At 57.9% G+C, this 20,885-nt stretch overlaps 2 protein-coding genes across 8 annotated transcripts; one reads left to right on the forward strand and one right to left on the reverse strand.

The window, feature by feature from the left end:
• Positions 1–181: 181 nt before the first annotated feature.
• LOC101796470 (uncharacterized) lies at positions 182–9,442 on the reverse strand. 3 transcript variants are annotated; one of them, XM_038171601.2, is made up of 6 exons: positions 9,324–9,442; positions 7,620–8,036; positions 6,782–6,849; positions 4,991–5,113; positions 3,449–3,957; positions 182–2,392 (listed from the first exon to the last, which is right to left on the reverse strand). In XM_038171601.2, the coding sequence occupies exons 3-6, from the start codon at positions 6,828–6,830 to the stop codon at positions 2,228–2,230; spliced, it is 846 nt and encodes a 281-aa protein (XP_038027529.1). In that variant the 5' UTR covers positions 6,831–6,849; positions 7,620–8,036; positions 9,324–9,442; the 3' UTR covers positions 182–2,227. The 3 variants fall into 3 exon arrangements, with proteins under 3 accessions (XP_038027529.1, XP_012964888.1, XP_038027528.1); XM_013109434.4 differs by having other exon boundaries at positions 9,215–9,416; XM_038171600.2 differs by having other exon boundaries at positions 7,620–7,704; positions 9,324–9,414.
• GALNT6 (polypeptide N-acetylgalactosaminyltransferase 6) lies at positions 5,995–19,789 on the forward strand. Of its 5 annotated transcripts, none has more exons than XM_038171597.2 (11): positions 5,995–6,147; positions 11,532–12,122; positions 13,047–13,219; positions 14,348–14,497; positions 14,607–14,841; positions 16,408–16,525; positions 16,632–16,832; positions 17,289–17,420; positions 18,229–18,330; positions 18,468–18,620; positions 18,738–19,789. In XM_038171597.2, the coding sequence occupies exons 2-11, from the start codon at positions 11,635–11,637 to the stop codon at positions 18,849–18,851; spliced, it is 1,866 nt and encodes a 621-aa protein (XP_038027525.1). In that variant the 5' UTR covers positions 5,995–6,147; positions 11,532–11,634; the 3' UTR covers positions 18,852–19,789. The 5 variants fall into 5 exon arrangements, with proteins under 5 accessions (XP_038027525.1, XP_027301260.1, XP_038027524.1 ...); XM_027445459.3 differs by lacking the exon at positions 5,995–6,147 and adding an exon at positions 6,929–7,086; XM_038171596.2 differs by lacking the exon at positions 5,995–6,147 and adding an exon at positions 8,578–8,699.
• Positions 19,790–20,885: the final 1,096 nt, after the last annotated feature.

Genomic DNA, 20,885 nt, shown 5'->3' on the forward strand with positions numbered 1-20,885 from the left:
CTGACGAGGGACCGGCCGCGAGGCTCGCCCTGCTGCAGGGATTGCCTCTCTTTCCCTTCCCATTAGCCCCATGTTTTTCCCCAGGAAAGGCCTGTGGCAAATCTCGCATTAAAGGCAAAAGCCCCCCCCAAATTCAGCAGCCCAAGACATTGCTCTGTTTTCATACAGAAAACGCTCCAAATGACCGTGTTGTAAAGTTCTTTCATTGACTGGAAATGTACGTCCTGTGCTCCGTGTGCCAGTTTCAGACTCCCCGAGTCCATGGCCAAACGAGACGGGATAAGGAAGCATTTCTCTTCCATTAGTGGGAGATGACAACAGAGGGCTGGTCATTAATTAACAGCCGGTAACGATTTCCCATTCCTGCTGGTGGCACAGGGGGGTCCTGCTGCAGGTTGTGGGGCGATGATCCCCCTTCCCCTTATTGCTGATGGCAATTCCGGGAACGAGGGAGAGGCTGGGGACAGCCACAGTCATCACAGAGCTTCTTTCCTTCAAGAATATGTGTTATCACTTTAGGAAATATAAATATTTCGTAACATTTGTGGGTGTTCGTACAGAGTTCGGGGTGCATGTGCACGCACGTGTGTGTGTGTGTGTGCACGTGCATGGGTGCATGCACATTGCCCCAGGCTCTCAGCCCCCTCTCCCTTCCCACATCCCAGGCTCCTCGAGGAGAAAACTCAACAAGTGAACATTTTCCACCCAAATCTGGTGTTCAGCTGCTTTTGGGCTGGCTTGGTTCTCACTGGGAAGCACTGGGGTCTCCTTCTTCAGCTGCTTTAAGCCTTGAAAACAAGAGCCGTGGGAGGATGCGCATATTCCTGTGCTTGCCCGACGCACACGCCCAGCAGCCAGAATTACAGCAGGTTTAATCCGGCGCATCAAGCCTTGATTTTCCAATTTCTCCTTACTGGAAACTGCCATCATTCTGCTCCTGCCTTTTCAGAAATGACACCCACTGGAGCCCTGGTGAGCCGAACCTGGGGAAAAACAATAACACGCCGCCCACTCTCTGCAGCTAAAACAAACACCCTATACTTAAGGTTATTTAGGAAGCAGAGGCATGCTCATGCCAATGGAAAGTGTTGGATTAAAAAAAGAAGCTCCTGTGTCACCGTGGACCATCTGGCTGGGAGGGGGGTGACTAATTGCACCGCACAACGCGACATCTAAAAATATAACGAAGCGCGTCGAAGTCCACGCGGTGAAGTTAGTTGGTCGAATTTGGACAGCTCAAACGGCCTGAGTCACCAGGGATGGAGCGCAGGCGGAGCATCACGCTGAAATTTGGGGATGGGTGACCCCAAATGCGCCCGGTGTGATTTTTTTGTGTCATTTCGTGCAATGCCACGCACAGACACACGCGTGGCTCATTTCAGAGCACAGCTCATGGAAACCAGTGTGCCACGACTGCTTTTACTCTTGAGAAAAGCCATCTGTGCCTGGGATTTTTAAATTAAATTTACTGGACTTGCTCTTAGAGCAGGAGGAACTGGGATGGTTTTCTTCCTTCCGGCAAGTTTTGGATGGCTGTTACAATTTTATACCAAATAAATTTATGGCCCTTCTTGCTCTGGCTCTCTGTTTGAGCTGGTGCTTCCAGTAACTTAGCATGTTGGAAACAGATATATTCTTCCAGGTTCTAAACAAGAGCACAAAACACTATAAAGTCATGCCACAATCTAATTAATTTGAGGAGCCATGGGATAAAACTTGGAGCTGGAGATGCAAACGGGGAGGTTGCACCATGATGGGAGAAAACCCACTTTGACCTCCAGCCAAACAAGGGCCTGATCCTGCTCATGGAGCCACCCAAGCATCCGCATGAAGATGAACTGTGCTCCGAGCTGAGACTTCTCATAAAAAGCCAAAGCTTTTCAAATGTCTCTATTTACAGAAAAAGTATTTCAACCTTTGTGGTTATGGAGAATTTTGAAAAATGTTCATTTCCCGTTGAGTTACAGCTCCCCACATCCCCCACACACCTCCAGCCTCTGGCACAGAAGCTGCTTTGATATCCACAAAGCTCAAAAAGCCAAAACACACCCCGAGCCCCCAGCCGGCCCATCCAGCAGGGCACAAGGGACGGGAGCACCAGTTTGGGAGCACGCCGGATTACTCGGAACAGGATTGCTGCCTGAGCTGATCCAGCAGCAGGATCTCATGAAGGTCCAGAGCCCATCGTGGTCGCGGTGCAAATACGCAGGTTTACGAGTGGAAAGTCCTACTTCATATGGGTTAAGACTTCCTTTAAATAGTCTGCTTGGGCTGCCGCATCCGAGGGGAAAATCGCCTGGCAAATGTCATAAGTCTGAGCGGCCTCGGAGGTGAGGACGTCACCTTGCCCGAGCGGAGCATCCTCCAGCATCCAGCCTGGTGTCCAGGACGTCTGCAGGGATGGGAAGGGAGAAGTGGTCAGTGGGAAGGGCAGAGGCAGCCTCTCTCAAGCCCCTAATTGTGTCTCAACCTCCACATCCCAGGGCTGACCATGCTGAAGCAGAGCCTTTCAAACCACCAGCAGGTTCTGTGCCCACAGGAGGGCTGGGCGAAGGGCTGCTGCCCTGGGCTGGAGTCTGGGGGAGCTCAAGTCTCGCCTCGCTCCATCCTCGCCCAAATCTGCCAGAGGATGCTGTCTCCTGAGCCTCCCCCATCACCCAACGCTTTCCCCTGAGTGCTACAATCACTACCCAAGCAAGAACATGAGAAAAGTGCTTTTGTAAGAAGCAAACTTGAGAGCATTTGTAATTTCCTTTTGTGCCATTATCATTTAAGTGCTGATAAGGCACATTAGGACTTTACCAGACAGACACCGCTTCCTCTTATTTCTTTCTTCTCCTCCTTCTTCTTAAAAAGAAACTAGCTTCTAAATAAAGCCCAGGCTGAAAATCAATAGCTTTCCCCATGAATGTATAGCCACAGCAGTCACGAAATAATTTTAAGGGCCTCATATGGGAAAAGAAATTAAAGGAAATGGGCTTGGCATTATGGGGACACTCACTGCCATTCCAGCATTGGTGTCCCGCCTATAGCACACTGCGAAGCCTTACCAGAACCTGATAAATCGGAGAATAAAGGAAATATTTAAGAACTCATTTAATTTGCAGATCCCAAGGAGGTCGATACAGGCCTTCCCAGACTGAATCAATCACCTCAAGGTTTCCCCAATGCCTCAGACAGGAGCAGGAAGGACCACGGGAAAGGTTTCACTCATCAGGTGCTTGGCAGCCAGATCCCAGGGACTTTCATGGACCTAATTCCCCTCAAAACTGGATAAGTGGGTGCCTAGAAGCCTTTTCAGGACATAACCATAAACCTCTGCTCTGCCAGAGCTCCCCACGTTACCCCCGGGTTGATGGAGAGGATGATGAAAATTGGCAGATGCTGTTGCACTGGGAAGAGCGGGCAAAACCCCCAGACAAAAATCCCTGCCAGCCTCAGCATTTACCTTCATGGGTCCTCGGATCTCTACTGGCACCTTTTCCTCAGCAGCCGGAGCACTTTCACTGGGAGCATCTTCCTTCTGAAGGGCTTCTGGGCCTTTGTAAAGGTCCAAGAGAGTCAGGAAGGAGTCCACAGCCTCGGCATTTGGTGCCACGAACTCCTGCGGGCTGCAGCAAGCTCTCACTCCTTCCTCGGGGCTATTCACGACAGGAGGCATCCTGCAGTTCTTCAGCCACGTGTCTAGATCCATCTTCTCACTTCTCTCTGCCTTGTTGCTGCCAAAAGCCACAGCAAGAGCTGCTCTGCCAGCCCCGCCGTCGAAGACGCTGCCGTTTGGGGCACTCGGTGGGTAGCTGCTGTCGAAGCCGGGCACGTCGGCAGCGTGCGGCTGCACCAGGGGGTGGGCAGAGCCCTCCGGGGCCTCGGAGCACTTCTGTGGGCTGCCCGGTGGCCTTTCCCCTTCCTCCGTGGCCATGTCCTCCGTGCACTGGACCGGCAGCGACATGGGGATATCTTTGAAAGGAATCAGGTCATTTCTGGGGGATTGTGGCATTTGTGTTTTCCCTTCCCCGTGTTTCATTCTCCTTTTGTGCTGCAGTGAAACTACCAGGTATTATCTCCTCAGGGGGGGAGTGGGCAAGCAAAGCTCACTGCCCCTCAGCTAGGGGGTGGCAGCAAACACAAGGCTGGAGCAGCAAAGAAACAGCATCTGAGGAGAGCCAGAAAGGGAGGCGAGTTGGAGGAAGAGCAGCAGCTGTCCTAGGAGGGGAAATGCTGCGATATCTGCGTCCCTGCATAATGACGTTGGTCTGGGCACTGTTTGGAGCTGCTTATCTGCGTGCCAGCCCCGAGGGAAGGACGTGCAGATGGTGATGCTGCAGGCTCGCCCCCTTCCTCATGGGGGAAACGAGGCTACCGCAGGGCTGGGGAGCACGCGGGGCTGCCCGGCTGCAAAATCAGCACATGGCAGCCCTTCGTCTGGGCAAATCCCTCCTGACCACAGAAAACAGCCTGTAAGGTCAGGAAAAACTTGCAAAACCCTGCAAGATTAATGTGACTGTGGGGGACAGGGGGAAGCAGATGAGCACATGGGCCATGGTGGGGGACCAGGAGATTTCTTGGAAAACCAGGCAGGCTGCTGGGCAAGAACATTCACCCAGGCAAACCGCAGTCCAAGGAGGCTCCACCACCACCCCTGCCTTCCAAAAACGCTCTAGGCAATGAGTACCATCTGCCCCAGCTCCTCCCCACTCTCCCCAGGGGAGACACATGTAAATAGCAGCCTGTGGTGGTTTTAACACGCCTCGAAGCAGACACACACATGTTACTCCTGGTTTGGTGGTGAAGGCGAAGCCAAAAAGCTAGGACAGCCAGCACAGGGAGTGGAGCACGCGTGCCTTAAGCCTGCTTTAATGTTACCCCCACTTTTGGCAGCAAAGCTCTTGCCAGCATGAGGATGAAGGTTCAAATCACTCCCATCAGCGTAGATCTGCTCTTTTTAGCGAAAGAGCAATTTCAGCACGCCCTCCCCAGCCCTGCTGCTTACCGAGGACAGGGCCCTTCCTGGCAGTCAGCTTCTGGAGGAGCTTGCCCTGCTTCGCACACAGATCCTGCAGCCTGGTAACCTCCTCACACAGCTGGAGGAATATTTTGTCCATCTCCATTGTGCCTAATCAGGAAAAAAAAAAAAAAAAACAAAAACGAGAGGAAATGACCCACTGGGTGTTTTTCAAAGGCAGCAAGGAGCCGCAGAGGTTCCCCAGAGCTGGGGAGGACTGTGCTCAGTCATGGTGCAAGACCTCCAGAGATCTCAGCTTGTGCGTATGGGACTGTGCAGAAAGAAGCGTTGCCAGTTCCAGTTCTCTTGCTATTTACATAGAAAATAGAAAAACTGAAAAGGGAAGTGATTCTGTCCGAATCAGGAGATAACTCAACAGCCAAGTTGGGCTCTTCCATCTTGCAGCCCGCAGCTGAGCTCCAAAACACCAAAAAGTCCCATTTATGTAAAAATCTACTTGGAAACTTGCATTTCACATTCATTTAGTACCAAAGGCTGTGTATTCAGGGGATTTATTTTTCTTGTGCAGTGGTGTGAGAGCAAACAAACTCCTGGCAACGAACACCAGCAGGGAAGGAGGTCCAAGCACAGGGGCTCAATTCCCTTTTCTTGAGATGCTCAGCCCTGAGCTGCCCCTTCTGCTCCTGAAAATACTCTGCAAATGAAAATCCAGCTCATGCCCACATGGTATGCTTTAACCAAATATTGTTACTACAAAGAAAATTCTCCCTGTGTTGTGTTCAGTACATTTCTCACTGCTTTAACAGCTGTATTGTGGATTAGACTTTCCAGTTTTACCATATTGCACCAATTATTACCAGTCTGAAAGATAATAAATAAAACCAAAGTGTGGTATAAATCTGCAAGCCATCTGCAAAGTACATTTTGATTTGAAAGATTTGTGCAATCTCGATAATCACAGACATGCAAATCAGCTTTGCTTCCTGTCATGTTTTCCAGGTTCGCTGCTGCTTAGTGCTGTGAATTTAAGCTCCGGCTCTGTAATTAGAGGCTCAGCTGATGGGTTTTATGAAACCTCCTCTGGCACCCGGAGTGTTGTGGATTCCCCAGTAGGGGCGAAGGGCAGAAATCCCAGCCGACGTGAAGGAAACGCACCGAGCGCAAAGAAAACTTCAGACCAAATGGTAAGGTCCGCTTCCAGAGCAGGGTATTTCTGCGCTTCTTAGCCCACAAACAAGCCGTGATGATAGCTGGCTTGTATTTTCAGCTGTTTGGGTCCCACTGATTCCTAAAAGCCAAGGATATAAACTTCGCAACCTCCAAAGCAGCTAACGCCATTGGTAACATATCAAATTAAAGATTAAGGGGATATATTTTGCCTAGGAGTTATATATAACCATGCCAATTAATTATTAAGAAGTGTGTGATTTGGAGCTGTCATTCCCAAGTAAGCCTGTATTGATTTTTTAAGATTCCTGCTGTTTTTTCAGTCGCTCAACGCTTCTTAATTTCCCCCAAATTACTACTGTAATTTAGGAGGGCAGGAGATTTTAATCTCCTGTGTAACCTTGAAAAGCGTTTTTCAAATCGCAATTAAAGAAAGCAATCCAAGAACAAAAACAAAAACTCGGGGACCCGGTCGCTCACCGAGTGACTCGGAGGGGAAGGACGTGCCGTCAGCCGCGTTCCCCCATGGCACTGGGGATTGGGGCTGCTTTAATGAGGAGAAAAACCCATTCCCACCCTGTTCCCCGCGACACAGACCTGTGTGGACCCCGCGAAGCCCCAAAGCTCCCTTCTCCGCAGGACCACACTTACTCTTGGGGGGGGCCCTCCTTCCCCCAGCCGGGTAGCTGCGGCGTGACATCGGGCTCGGCGCGTCGCAACTGAAAAAGATCAGTAACAGAAAAAATTGGGGCAGGGAATTTCCCTTCAGTTTTTTTGTGTTAAGAGCGAAACCTCTGCACAGCAGCGAGACAGGAAATAAAGCAGCAGTGAATTACAGGCGACTGCTGTGCAAACCCTGGGTTTAAAATTAGCTCTGAAAAGCACAGGAGACTATTATGGAGGCCATGGGTGGCCTTGTGGCGGGTGAGTTTTGGCTCTTCTCTGCACCATGCCAGGTAAGACACTCGTCTTTTCTGTTACTTAGCCTTCCCCTGCCCTTCTCGAGCAATTTGTTGCTGCTTTAATGCGGAGGCTGCCGGGTAGTTGTGCATCTACGAAACTGACCGCCACAAAGCTTATCCTCTGTAAGGCAGCTAATATTCAAGCTAATATCCCAATAATCCAAATTAATACTCGCTCCACCCCAGCTCAAATCCCCAAATCCTCGGTACAGCACAGGAGCCAACGAAAAGGCTCTGGCGGGTGTTAAAATCCTCCCAGCACTCGTCCCTTCTGCCTTTGGGAGCCCGGAGAAAGCCGCTGGGGTTTCCCCGGTGCCTCCAGCACCTCCCTCGTGCTCCTCTGCCCTTCTGGATGTCGCGACAGAGATGCTCGGGGAGGCTGGGGGCTGCTTGTGCCCTTCCTTCGGTGTGCAGAAAGCCCCTGCAGAAAGGGCTGCCCGTGCCTGTAGCTGCCACATTGTCCCCAGCCACGTCCTTCCCCCACCCACGCTCTCCGGAGGGTCTCTCTCCCACCACCGCTGTCTCACCTGGCTTTTCCAGGGACTTTTCCTGCCCCAGCAGTGTCGGGCAGCCAGCAGCGCTCAGCCCGCAGCTCCAGGAGGACACCACCACCTAGCGTTAAGCACGGGGCTTGAGGACGAGGGGGACGGGGTGCGCGGAGCGGGGCTCAGGGCTCGGGGCTGCTGCCGTGGGGACGCGTCCCCGGCCCGGCCCGACCCCTCCGCGCTGCTGGCGAGCAGCAAACTGGTGCCATCAGCAGGTCAGTGAGGAGATAAAGGCTGAACAGGGCCGGCAGAGAGATGGGAATCATCAGCGAGTGCCGGTGTCCGTGCTCTGTTGACCCACTCGCACGCGGAAACACGAGCGGCAATTACCGCAGCCCGATAAAAGGACCGTAAATATCCAAGCTGCAGCCAAACGCTGCCGCCGGGCTGGGAGCTCCGCTGCCGCCACGGAATAATTAACAAAGGAGAATAATTAACGCACCGCGAAGCAAGGGGAGCACCAGCGGGGAGGGCACCGCGGCGGGCCGGTGCCGCTCCCCCAGTGCCCAGCCCCGGCAGCCCCCGGCCGCTGGGTGCTGCGGGACACAGAGCACTGGGACCCGGGGCCTTTACTGGTGCCCACAACCCCAGGATCAGGCCCCTGGAGCCCCCTATGGCCCCGTGGCTCCCAGCACCCTACAGATCCCGCCACCCCCCAGACCCCCGGCTCAAGCCCCTCTGGGTCCCCCCCGCTCCCAGGACCCCCGGTGCCAGGTCCCTGCAGCCCCTACAGGTCCCCGTGGCTCTCAGGACCCCCAGCTCCATGCCCCGGTGTCCCCGACGAGCCCCGCCGTGGCCGGTACCGGGGTGTCAGACCCTTACCGCCCCCCCGTCCCGTCCCGTCCCGTTCCCCCGGCCGGGCTATCCAGCGGGCGGCGCTAGGACCGCGGCTGCGCTCCCTGGCGGGCGGCGCTAGGACCGCGGCGCGGGCGCCGTGCACCTGTGCCCCGGGGCGGCGGCAGGTGGCGGCGGTGGCCACGCCCCCCGGCCACGCCCCCCCGGCCACGCCCCGGTCCCGGTCCGGCACCTGCGGCCCCGCGCCCGCCGCCGCCACGGAGCCAGGTGAGGGGGGGCGGGGGCTGGGGAGGGGGTGGGTCCCGGTCCCGGTCCCGGTCCCGGTCCCGGTCCCGGTCCCGGTCCCGGTCCCGGTCCCGGTCCCGGTCCCGGTCCCGGTCCCGGTCCCGGTCCCGGTCCCGGTCGGTGCCCGGGGGAAGGTGCTGGGGACCGGGACGGAGCCGGTTCGGTGCCGGTGCCGCAGGCTCGGGGCCGGCACGGAGCCCCCCGGTGTAACCCAGCGGGTCCCGGTGCTGCGGGGCTCGGGGCGCTGAGGTGGGCAGGATCCGTCCCTCAGCCGGCCGGGGGTCCCGGTTCCTTTTTCAGCCCCCGGTAGGCAGAGCCCACGCCACGCTCCTGGCCCCGGTGTCCCGGCTGCGGAGGGACCGGAGCCCTGCCCGGAGCCCCCATCCCGGCCAGGGGACGGCGGGGGCCCTCCCACCCCCTAGGGCCACCCGGGTCCGTCCCGTAGCACCGAGCCGCGCTCACGTTCCCTTTCCCACCCCATTTTCGCTGTTTTTTACCAATCTGCTTAAAACTAAAGCCGCGCCGCGATGCTCCGGGGAGAAGCGGAGGCTCCGATAGGGGGACCGGGACCGGGTTTCCCCCGGTGTGCACGGAGCGGGGTCTCACCGGGGGGCTGCATCCCCCCGGCGTGGTCCCAGGGGGCCGTCGGCACCCGGAGCCCGCCGGGGCCGTGACTCGGGGCGCGGCGTCGAGGTCCCTCAGCTCTGCCTTGGTTTGTTCCCCCCCGCGGGGCTTCCTTCCCCGGAGGAAGGTCCCGATTTGGGCTCCGAGAGCTTCCCCACCCGCCCCGATTCCTCCCTCGGGCGTCAAAGAGGAAGCGTTGGGTGTCGCAGCTGCGTGGGAGCCCCGGCCACTCGGGCTCTGTCCCGCTGCCACCCTCGGCCTGACCGTGCTGGTGATTATTTCAACCCACTCTCCTTTTTTTTCCTCTCTTTTTTCCTTTTTTTTAACCTCTTCTGAACGCAACAGGCCCCACTGGGGACCGACGCCACGCAGCTGCGACGCGCTCGCTCCGCCGTTGGTTTTGCTGGGTGTTGGGCGAGCCCTGTCCCAGGGGGGGATTTTGGGGTGCTGTGGCCAGGAGGGAGCTCGGGGGACGATGCCCAGCGGGGTCGGTGGTGGCTCTGCCCCGTGGGAATGGGTTTGTGGTGGAGGACTGGGAGCAGAAAGCAGCGCACGGGAGTTCCTGCTGCAGCTCGTTGCAGAAGTCACCCCGGGGACCCATCCTGCGCCGTGACTCAGTGCCTGCACTGCTGCGGGGGTGTCACTCGGTGGTTTTGGGGAGGAAACGTCCCATGGCTCATGTTTGTCCCCTCGATGCCATGTCCACAAACCCCACGAGCTCCGCTCTTCATGGCTCGCTTACAGCACCTGCCAGAGGTTAAAGCAGGGAGAGAGCCCTCTGAGAAAGGCTGGCCTGAGATTTCAGCGTGTCGAGGGGTCGTTTTGCTGCTTGTCGGGGTTTTTTGTTGCTTTTGGGGCAGGGGATGGGGCTGCGGTTTGAGGTAGGAGCCCCCCCGGGATGGACCCTTGGGGGCTGCAGCCGCTGTTGTGCGCTAAGCGGTGCCCTGGCCCTGGGTGCCGTGCTGGGGCTTATTAGCGGGTAACGAGCGCTTCATTAGTGTGGTCACAGCAACGTGGCAGGCAGGGGATTATTGGAGAGATGTGGGGATGGTGGAAATAGGCATTTCTCCCCAAAACAGGTCACTCCTCACTGCCTGATGCTGCCTTGCCACACGAGGCTTTGAGAACCTCAGGACCCAGAGGTTCAAGTGAGGCGGGAGCTCAGCTCTCCAACAAGTGAAATGGGGAGAATTGGGGTTTTTTCCTTACTCCTGCTTTTTGTTTTCCCCCCTGTGCATTGAGTGGTTCTCAGCATCCTCCTCGGGAGCCGGGACCCCTCGCTGCAGGCGCACTTGGCAGTGAAGCGTGCTCTGGCTGCCGGCTTTGATCCCGCAGCCCTTCGGCACTAAAAGCGGTGACCTCGGGTGCAGGGACCGGGCTGTCCCCCTCCCTCCTCCTCCTCCTCCTCCTCCTTTACAAGCCCGCTGCTTTATTCCCCCAGCCCATAAAGCCTCGCATGGCCACAGAAGAATAAGGAGCCCCGAGCTGAGCTTCCTCGCCCTTGAAGTTGATGGCAGGTGCCCTTTTCCACTCCAGGGCGCTGTGGGGGGCTTCGCAATTTTCAAAGCATCAAAAAAAAAAAAAAAAAGGAGGGGGAGATTCTGAAGAGGAGGAGGGGAGATGCCGGTGAATGGCTCCCACGGAGCTTGTCCATGCTCTGGTGGCAGCAGCTCACAAAGAGCGGCGGGAGGCAGAGCTCGGCGGTCCCGGCGGCATCGCGGAGCGCTCAGCCAGGCTCTGGACCTGCTGCTCCCCTTCAGCAAAAAGCAAAGCTCTGGGGGGGACTCGCACGTCTTCTCCTTCCCAGCAATGCTGCAGGCAGGAAAAGTATCTGGGAAAGGCTTTTTCTGCATATCTGGGAATATTAGAGGGAAGTTAGTGGCTCTTTTAGCTCCGTTGCGTGGCTCCTTCCCCGCGCGCAGGGTTGCGGGGTGATGCTGCAGCAGCCGGCACAGCTCGCAGCTTCCCTCAAGCCCCGCTTTTTGTGTGGGGTTTTATTTTCAGCGTGGGTTTGTGGGCTGGAGGCACTGGGAGGTGCCACGTGGGAGAGGCTCCGCTCGCTGGCAGCGATGCCAAGAGCCAGGCTCATTCGCTGCCCCGCCGAGAGTGAACTTTATATATCGCAGCCAAAGTGCATCCTGCTGACTGCGGTCTGGGAATTAACCTGCGGGTGTTTTTCCTCCTCCCCAGGCTAGCAGAGCGCAGCACGTCACCATGAAGCGCCTGGAGACCCCGTGTCCCTAAACGCACGTCGCTGACACGTGGGGAGGACGGCGCGGCCGCCCCGTGGAGGATGAAGCTCCTGCGGCGCCGCTACAGCCCGCTGAAGGTGGCTCTGGTGGGCGCCATCTTCGTCCTCTTCCTCTTCATCCTGCAGAGGGACGTCGGGGACAGAGACCCGAGCGAGGAGCCCTGGCTGAAAAACATCGTCCACGGGAAGGACCAGGTCATCGACCTGATGCTGGGGGCGGTCAACAACATTCGGGACTCGATGCCCAAGCTGCAGATCGGGGCTCCGGTGCAGCCGGAGGAGCCGCCCCGCAGCGCCCGCTCCTGCCTGCCCGGCTTCTACACGGCAGCGGAGCTGCGCCCGCTGATGGAGCGGCCCCCCCAGGACCCCAACAGCCCGGGAGCTGATGGCAAAGCCTTCAAGAAGGACCAGTGGACGCCGGAGGAGACCAAGGAGAAGGAGCGGGGCTACGAGAAGCATTGCTTCAACGCCTTTGCCAGCGACCGCATCTCCCTCCAGCGAGCGCTGGGACCCGACAGCCGCCCGCCGGAGTAAGAGCCCCCTCCACTGCCCTGGGCTCGTTTGAATCTTCATTTGCTCCTTCCAGGGCAGGTTTAAGGGGAAATAAAAGCGAGGCTCACTGCCTCCGCTATCAGTGGGGTAGCAGTCCGGCACAGGAGGCAGAAATTCACTGTTTTGGGGCCGGCGGGCTGGGGAGCCAGAATTTCCCCTAATTTCTGTCTGCCTCATGCTTGGTTTTTAATTGCAAGGGGTGAAAGCGTGCGGCGGCTCTTTGTGTCCCCAAGTACCTGCTCCTGGCCCCACGGCCGGCTGGCTCCAGCATCTCCCCCAGCTCCTCCCTTCCCTCTTTTATTTCGGCCAGCTCTGCCGTAATCTGACTTTTTCTTTTCTTAGCCGAGTGGAACAGCCTCAGAGCCGGCCAGGCAGGGGGGCGAAGGAAGCGGCCTCAGCTCCAGAGACTGCACCGCCTGCCCTCCGGCGCTGGGCCGCCGGATTAGAGCGTGCCCCCAGCCCCTGCCTGGTCGGGGGTGGGTCTGGGGGGGCTCCTGGAGAAAAAAGGCTTGAATAGGAGGTAGAAACCCAGCCCTGGTGCGCAGACCGGCCCCCCAGCCCCAAGCCGGCAGGCGATTATCTGTGCCTAGCAGGTGTAGCGGTGACAATGGGGGGACACCGGGTCTGGGGTGGGACGGGAATGTTATTCACTCAACCGGAGGTGGCGGCGACAGGGCTGGGGGGGAAGAGGTAGAAACCAAGAGAAATCAAAGCGATGGCAAGCCGAGAGCCGCGGGGGCTGCCGGTGCTGCTGCCTCGCCATGCAGAACGCCCCAGCAGGGGGACGAGGGGTATTTTGTTTTGGCATCCCTGCCCCGCTGGTTCTTCATGTCCCATCCATGCTGTGCTTAAATTCTGCTTTATTTATTTTTTTTCCAACCCCCACCCACCCCCCCCCTTAGGTGCATCGACCAGAAATTCAAGCGCTGCCCGCCCCTGCCCACCACCAGCGTGGTCATCGTCTTCCATAACGAAGCGTGGTCCACGCTGCTGCGCACGGTGTACAGCGTCCTGCACGCCTCCCCGGCCGTGCTGCTGAAGGAGATCATCCTGGTGGACGACGCCAGCACGGACGGTGGGTTGGGGCTGGCAGCGGGGGGACACGGGACGTTGCGGGACGGGGGGCGAGGAGCATCGCTGCCACCCCGTGAGCAGCTGGGAGCGGCGCTGAGCAGCTCTGAGGAAGAGCAGAAAGCTCTGATGGGTGGCTCAGGGCACGGACGGGTGTTTTTCCATCTTGTTTCACACCTGCTGTGAGTGCTGTTGGGTTTTTTTCCTTCCACGCTGCTGGTTCCTTTTAACAAAGCCCCCGGATAAACCCGGGCACTCCTCCCACCTCCTGCAAACACCTTGCCACCTCAGCAAACAGCTCGCTCACCCGCTACACCGCAATTTGGCAATCTTAATTAGTTACACCCAAAGCAAACTAATGACATGTTTCAATGTCAGGAGAGGAGCAGACTTTACCCTTGCCCTGTCCCGGAGATAAACGCTCCGTTTCCGCCCGTGGCAGCTGTGTGAGCTTCCAGGGCGCAGAAACCTGTGTGTGCCACGACAGCACCTTGGCATAAAGGGGTTTCTGCACCCAAAACATCCCCCGGGGCACGCGGACATCCTATGGGGCAAGAGCAACATCTTGCTCAGCAGGCAGCATCCCCGGGAAAAGCACTTTGGGGCTTTCTCACGCAGCAGCTATTCTTTCCTGGGTTTTCTTGCCCCAAGCACAGGTCGTCCTCTCCATGCTCTCTGCGCGGGGTGACACTGGGTGACACTGGGTGCAGCTGGGTGCAGCTGCCTTTCCGCCCCAGCGAGCTCTCGGCCGGTCCTTGGCCAAGAGGTTGTGGCCTGGCTGCATGAACGCGGGCAGCAGGTGTAAGCTGAGGGCAGGGCGGGCGCAGCCTCTCCCCGGGCTGCCGGGAAAAGACCTTGGGAAAGGCAAGGCGTGGGTCTGGGAGCTCGTTTCCTCGGGTCAGGGCAGCGTGGGGGTTTATCACCCACCTAGTTTTTAGTAACTAAAACCTCTTGGGCCGGGGGAATGGGGATTTGGGTTTCCCCAAGCTCGCAGTTGGACCCCAACCCGAGTGCAGGGTCCAAGCAGGACCGGGGAAGCCCCTACCCCAATTCCAAGGGGCAGGGACCCAGTGGGATGAACACCCCCGCTCACCTGGAGCCCGTGGCTCTCCTCCCTCCCTGACTCCCCCAGACTACCTGAAGGATGAGCTGGAGCACTACGTGAAGCAGCTGCAGATCGTGCGGGTGGTGCGGCAGGAGGAGAGGAAGGGGCTGATAACGGCCCGGCTGCTGGGGGCCAGCGTGGCCAGCGGGGAGGTGCTGACCTTCCTGGACGCCCACTGTGAGTACCCCCCTCCCTGTCCCACTGGCGGGTGCCCCCGGGTCCCCGAGGAGAGGGGAAGGGGACGGTGGTGCCCGCGAGGTCGGTTCACCCTTCCCCGTGCCCCCAGGCGAGTGCTTCCACGGCTGGCTGGAGCCCCTCCTGTCCCGCATCGCCGAAGAGCCCACGGCCGTCGTCAGCCCCGACATCACCACCATCGACCTCAACACCTTCGAGTTCTCCAAGCCGGTGCAGTACGGCAAGCAGCACAGCCGGGGCAACTTCGACTGGAGCCTGACCTTCGGCTGGGAGGTCATCCCGCCCCGGGAGAGGCAGAGGAGGAAGGACGAGACCTACCCCATCAAGTAAGCCTTGGCAGGGGGCGTTGGCGTCCTCTCCGGACCCAAAATCTGCAAAGTTTGCTGGCCGAGCAGGCGATGCTCAGGCGAGGTGGCAGAGCTGGGTGCGAGCCCCGGCTGCCCAGTGCCAGGAAGCTGCCGGCTCCTCCGGTCGCTTTTCCTCCTTTCCCAGCACGCTGGGGTTTTCCCCGGTGTTTTTCTCTCTGCAAGCCACAGCTTTGAGGCCCGGCGGGTGAAGCTGTGTGTTCCCAGGGGATCCCCCCCATGGGATGCTCGGGTCAGGGCCTCTCGGGCAGCTTTCCCCCAGCAGAGGATGCTCAGGGAAGGTCAGGGCCATGGAGGTAGCAGAGGGGAAACCTCAGGGAAGCTTTGGTGAGTGCAGAGCCACAAACATCTATGAAAAGAGCTTTTAAATCACCTCCAGCTGTATCTCGGTTCTTGCACAGTCTCTCATTAAGCGCTTAATTGCTGCCTTTTATCTTCTTGCACTTGGAAATCCTGGGCACCGGTGGCTGCCTGCGTTGGCGCAGCACCCAGGGGATGTTACCTGTGGGTCGGGCTGTGCACAGACACCTCGGGTTTTCTTTCTTCCCACCCCATCATACATGCAGAGAACCCCCCCAGCGCCCAGGCACGCTGCTTTGCTCGCAGGCTGCAGCCTGCGGGCCACTTCCATGGGGTTTTCTTCTCCCCGTGGGGTTAAACAGCAGGAGAAAAATCCTCCCCTCGGGGAGCTGGGGCTGTCTGCAGGCAGAGACCCCATGTGGGTTGGAAATAATGCAGAAAGGATGCCCGACGGGTCAGTGTAACCCCCTAAAGCAGGTCCCTGTTCATCCCGGCTGTTCAAAGCAGCCGGGGGGATTTTGGCAGAGCTGCAAGACCACAGGGGTGTTAGAGGGGGGGAGATTTCCCTCTGCATCTCCGGCCGGTGCCCCCAGCAGCCCCGCCGGGAGACACCCGACACTGTTTGGCCGTGGCCGCATCCTGCCCGCAGCAGGGCTGGCTTTGTGCACAGGTCACCCGGGCGACGTCCCTGCCCCAATAAAGGTCCCTTTTTCCGACGGTTTGGCTCCCAGCAGCGTCTAATCTCTCTCTGCTCCTCTCGGCAGGAACGCAGCCACTCAACAAGCCCCCCCTTTTTTTTCCCCCTCCTTTTTCCTGAATAAAAGCAAGTTTCTATTCCAGCCTCCCTCTTGTAAAGATCAGATGGAGCAGATTAGAAAAGCCGGAGGAGTGAATAGGGTGCCCGGTCACTGAGCTAATCTCTGCCTTTCTTTTCTGCGATAGGTTTTCGGTAATAAAATCCTCCTCTCGCTTTGGCTCGCAGACCAGCAGCGAGGCCCCTCGGAGTCATGCTGCCACCGCGTTCCTGCTGTCCCCTCCTGGCAGCGGCTCTGTCCTGGCCGTGTCCCCCCTGCCAGAGCTGTGGGAGCTGCAGCTGCTCTGTGGTGTCCCCAAAATTCAGACCTCTGCTATTTTTTTTTTATTTTTTTTAACCCATTTTGTGGGTGGAGGCGCAGGGGGGTGCAGGCAGCCTCCCTCCAGCCCCCGTTTTCTCTCTCTCTCTCTCAGATCTCCGACCTTTGCCGGCGGCCTCTTCGCCATCTCCAGGTCCTATTTCGAGCACATCGGCTCCTACGACGATCAGATGGAGATCTGGGGGGGCGAGAACGTGGAAATGTCCTTCAGGGTGAGGGCCAGGCACCTCCTTTAAGACACGGCTCTGGGGAATGCCCTTTATCCGGGGGCACCGATGCCCTCGGGGGGTGCTGGAGCCCCGCGTCTCATCCCCGCAGGTCTGGCAGTGCGGGGGCCAGCTGGAGATCATCCCCTGCTCCGTCGTGGGCCACGTCTTCCGCTCCAAGAGCCCCCACACCTTCCCCAAGGGCACGCAGGTGATCTCCAGGAACCAGGTCCGCCTGGCCGAGGTCTGGATGGACAGCTACAAGGAGATCTTCTACAGGAGGAACCAGCAGGCTGCGCAGATGGCCAGAGAGGTACCGTGCACGCCGGCGGGGCTTTCGCTGTCCTGGGGGCCGGATCCTGCACGGAGCTCAGGGCTGAGCAGAGGGAGATGCAAGGGATCTGCGTGCTCAGCCCGGAGCTGGGCAAACAAATGCGGGTGGAAGGATATAGCCCAAAAAAAGCCCTTTTTTGCCATACCCGTTTCCAGCAGAAAAATACACATTCTTTTACAACACCAAAGGGTTTTTGGCAGCTCGGCTTTGCTCTGACACCAGAACATCCCAGGTGTGAGCAGCCAAATCCTGCCTGGGACCAGCGGTGTCTCGTGGGACCCCAGAGCCTGTCTCGGTCCCGGCTGCTGCGGGACTCGGGGGCGATGTGACAGACGGTGGCAGAGCTGGGAGGACAAAGCTCTGTGCTGGCTCGGGGGGGGTTTCCTGGCTGGCTTCGGAGGTTAGTTTAATTTTCTCACGTGACTTTGTCGATAGAAGACGTATGGTGACATTACAGAACGGCGCAAGCTGAGGGAGCAGCTTCACTGCAAGAACTTCACCTGGTACCTGCAGACCATCTACCCCGAGATGTTCGTCCCCGACCTGACTCCCACCTTCTATGGGGCGGTAAGTAGGGGGGGTGTGGAGCTCCTGCCACCCCCTGGGCTGCTCCCTCTGTTAGAGTGGTGGCAGCAACGTCCCCAGCAGGCTGGGCTTTGCTTTCTGCATTTAGGGCAGCCCGGAGCAGGGTGCTGGAGGGGCCCCTGCCTGTCTGGTTCAGCTGATGGGGCTGCTTCAGGCTCCGGCTGACAGCGGAGAGGTGAAGCTGGGAGCTGGAATCCAGCAGAGCTGGTTTCGGGGCCCTGGAGGGGCCGTGGCATGGGTTAAATCAGGCAAAACAGCTGAAAATTTCCCCAGCTGAAAGTTTTCCTAACCCATGCCATCAGCTCTGGGCATTGACAGGCGGACCCCAAAAAAATAAATGAGCTGTGCCAAGAGACGAGGCAGAGGGGGACGGGCAGGACGTGAGGCACTGGCCCTGCCTGCGGGGAGGGAGCTGCCAAAAATCCCCTACTCCAAGCTGGCACCCGATGGTCTGTGTGTGTGTGTAATTCCTCGGGCTCGTGGGACCGGCTGCAGGGAAGCTGAGCGTGGTTACGTGTCCGCCGAGGGCTCGGCGCTGGCTCCCACCCGGGTTTAAATCCGCTTCTATTTCCTGAAACTTTGGCCGGGCGGCTCTCGCCCTGAGCCGCGGGGAGGAGGCGCTGCCGCGGGCGTTCCTGGTGTCCTGGAAAGGACGAGGGACCCGGACCTGGCACCGGTGCCAGCACCGTGTTTGCACGGCGATATTTAGGTGCCCTGCGACCCCAGCACCGAGCGTGGCTCCATCCGCTCTCCCTGGTCTTCTTCTTATTATTATTTTTTCTCCCTGCAGATTAAAAATGAGGGCACCAAAAGCTGCCTGGATGTCGGTGAGAACAACCACGGTGGGAAACCGCTCATCATGTACCCGTGCCACGGGATGGGGGGCAACCAGGTAGGCACCTGCATGACCCCAAGGAGCACTGCCCCTCTCGCAGCCCCTCCATGCTTCCCCCAGGGGTTGTTTTATCGGGGTGCAGCTGGCGAGGGGCTGACATTCCCCCTCCCTCACCCTGCTCTTGCCCCCCACAGTATTTTGAGTACACAACGCAGCGGGACCTGCGGCACAACATCGGCAAGCAGCTGTGCCTGCGGGCCGGCTCGGGGCTGGCCGAGCTGGGCGAGTGCCAGTACCGGGGGAAGCCCACGCGGGTGCCCCCCAACGAGGAGTGGGAGCTGGCGCAGGTGAGCAGCCCCCTCCAGCCCCGTCCCCGGGGAGCGCCGCGGGATGCGGGTGCTTCACCCCTCACTCCTGTCCTTTGGGGTGAGCTGAGCCAGGCACTGTCTTTTGTTTTTGGCCAGGACCGGCTGATTAAGAACCCAGCCTCCCGCATGTGTTTGACGGCACGAGGCAAGCACCCGTCGATGGTCCCCTGCAACCCCTCGGACCCCCACCAGCTCTGGTCCTTCACCTAGTGGGCGAGTGGATCGAGCCCCGGCCAGCCCCGACTGCGCTCAGGAAACCAGGATCCAAAACTTCCCCCTGTTTATTTTTATTTTTATTATTTTAATTTAAAAGAAGCAAAAGCCTTAAATATGCTGCATTTCACATCTGCCTTGAACTCAGTCCTGTGCCTTTTGACCGCTCCCGTTTGCGAATTTCGGGGGCACGGCAATAACGCAAGGAGCCTGGAAGGGGGTTGTGGAGGAGCCCAAAGGCGTTTTGGTGCCCAGATGTGGAAGGAAGGCGCTGGACTCATGCCAGGGCCCCTGGACTCCTTGGAGAGACTCCGAGCTTCACGTCGGGCATTCGAGAAGCTGCGTGTGGAAGCCGCTGGGAAGCTCCTGCAGCCAGGAGGAGGGCAATGACCGACGGCCACGCAACCCAAAAGGGCCGTGGGGTCAATCCTGCAGCGGGGCTGAACCAGGGGCTCAACCCAGGTGGAGAGGAGCCGGGTGCGTGGTGCCGGGACGCGCCTGTCGGCCGCCAGGATCCAGCCCTGCCTTGCTGCCAGCACCGGGCATCCCTGCTCCTGGGAAGGGAGAGGGATCTCGGGCTGCTCCTCGGGCTGTCTGCGTTAGATACCAGGCTTGATTTTGGGGGGGGGAAAGCATTAGATGATTTTTTTTTTAATTATGATTTCATGATTGTTATTTCTTGGTGAGGTTCTGCTCGTGCTGAGCAGGAGGAAGGGTCCCTGCCCGGGCTGCTCGCACCCCCAGTGAGGGTCTCAAAGGTGAGGTCTGGCTGGGAGCGATGCCCCCGGCGCTGCCCGGAGCCCCTCTTGTCCTACGTAGCTGCCAGAACTTTGTCACCATTCAGTTTACGGGAGAGAAACCCTTCCTGGAAGTAGAGAGGGAGAACTCGTCTTTGGATACACAACCTGAAATAAAGAGATGATTTATTTTACAGACAGCCCGTCTCTGCCTGTGCTTCCTCACACATTGCGGCAACAGAACCACCAAAACCCCGTGGGCTGCCCCAAAGCTCTGCCCCCACGCTCCCGCCCCTGCTCTCATTCCCTCCACAGCTCCCCCTGGGAACTTCCTTTAGCCAAAGCATCCGTCTCTAATTCCACCTGTGCAATAAGGTGTTGAACTGGGGGGGGATTCAGCTTTATTGTGGGAAGGGGAGGGTTTGGGGCAGGGCTGGGGGGTGTCCATCAGTGACACCAGTGACACTTCTGCACCAATAAAAATAGTAAGTGATTATTCAGAAACAATTTTCCGAACAAAATCTTTTTTCTTTTTTTATCCTGTAGAGATAAGAGCAGGTGCATTTTTTTCTTTCCTTTTTCTTTTTTTATTCTTTTCCCCTTCAAAACTGTCAAACCTGGGACAGGTGTTGGCTGCTATCTCCAATGCTGTTTTCCATCACCTGCTCCATTTGTGGAGGAAAACCCCAGCACTGCTGGTTTCATCAGATGGAGGATGCCCGAAGAGCAGCGTGCGATTGCCAACATGCCCCAGAACAGTCTCCTTTTTAAAGGGAATAAATAAATATGTACATGGGGGGTTGTTTGTTTGTTTGTTTGTTTTCTTTATTTGCCAGAATTCAGATTTTTACTACGCCCTGAAGCCATGCTGACATTTCATTTAACCTCAAACTGTCCCGTGTAGTTGTCTGGTTCCAGCCCCATTGCTGGCTGTGCTCAGTGGCATTTTTTTTTTATTATTTTTATTTTTTCTTGTAGGGGGTGAAGGTCTTGCATGGCATTTGTCTCCATTTTCCCACCCTGGGGTGTTGCAAGTGCTGCTGTTGTGCTGGGTAAAACAATCAGAGACACCCCCCAGAGAAATCTGATGCAAGAGCTTTGGGTTGGGCACCCACAGGGCTCAGGACTGGGATGAACGTGGGCTTTAGAGAGCAGAAGGTGAGAGCCCGTCCTTGTCTCCCCGTGGATTTCTGACGCCCGTACAAAGTCGGTGGAGGCTTGGGGTCAGGGCTCTGCATCCCGCTTTGCTGATGCCTTGGAAAGCTGCTGGAGAAGTGTGGCAGGGCAGCTGTGC

The sequence above is a fragment of the Anas platyrhynchos genome, chromosome 34, assembly GCF_047663525.1.
Source record: "Anas platyrhynchos isolate ZD024472 breed Pekin duck chromosome 34, IASCAAS_PekinDuck_T2T, whole genome shotgun sequence".
Classification (NCBI taxonomy): Eukaryota; Metazoa; Chordata; class Aves; order Anseriformes; family Anatidae; genus Anas; species Anas platyrhynchos.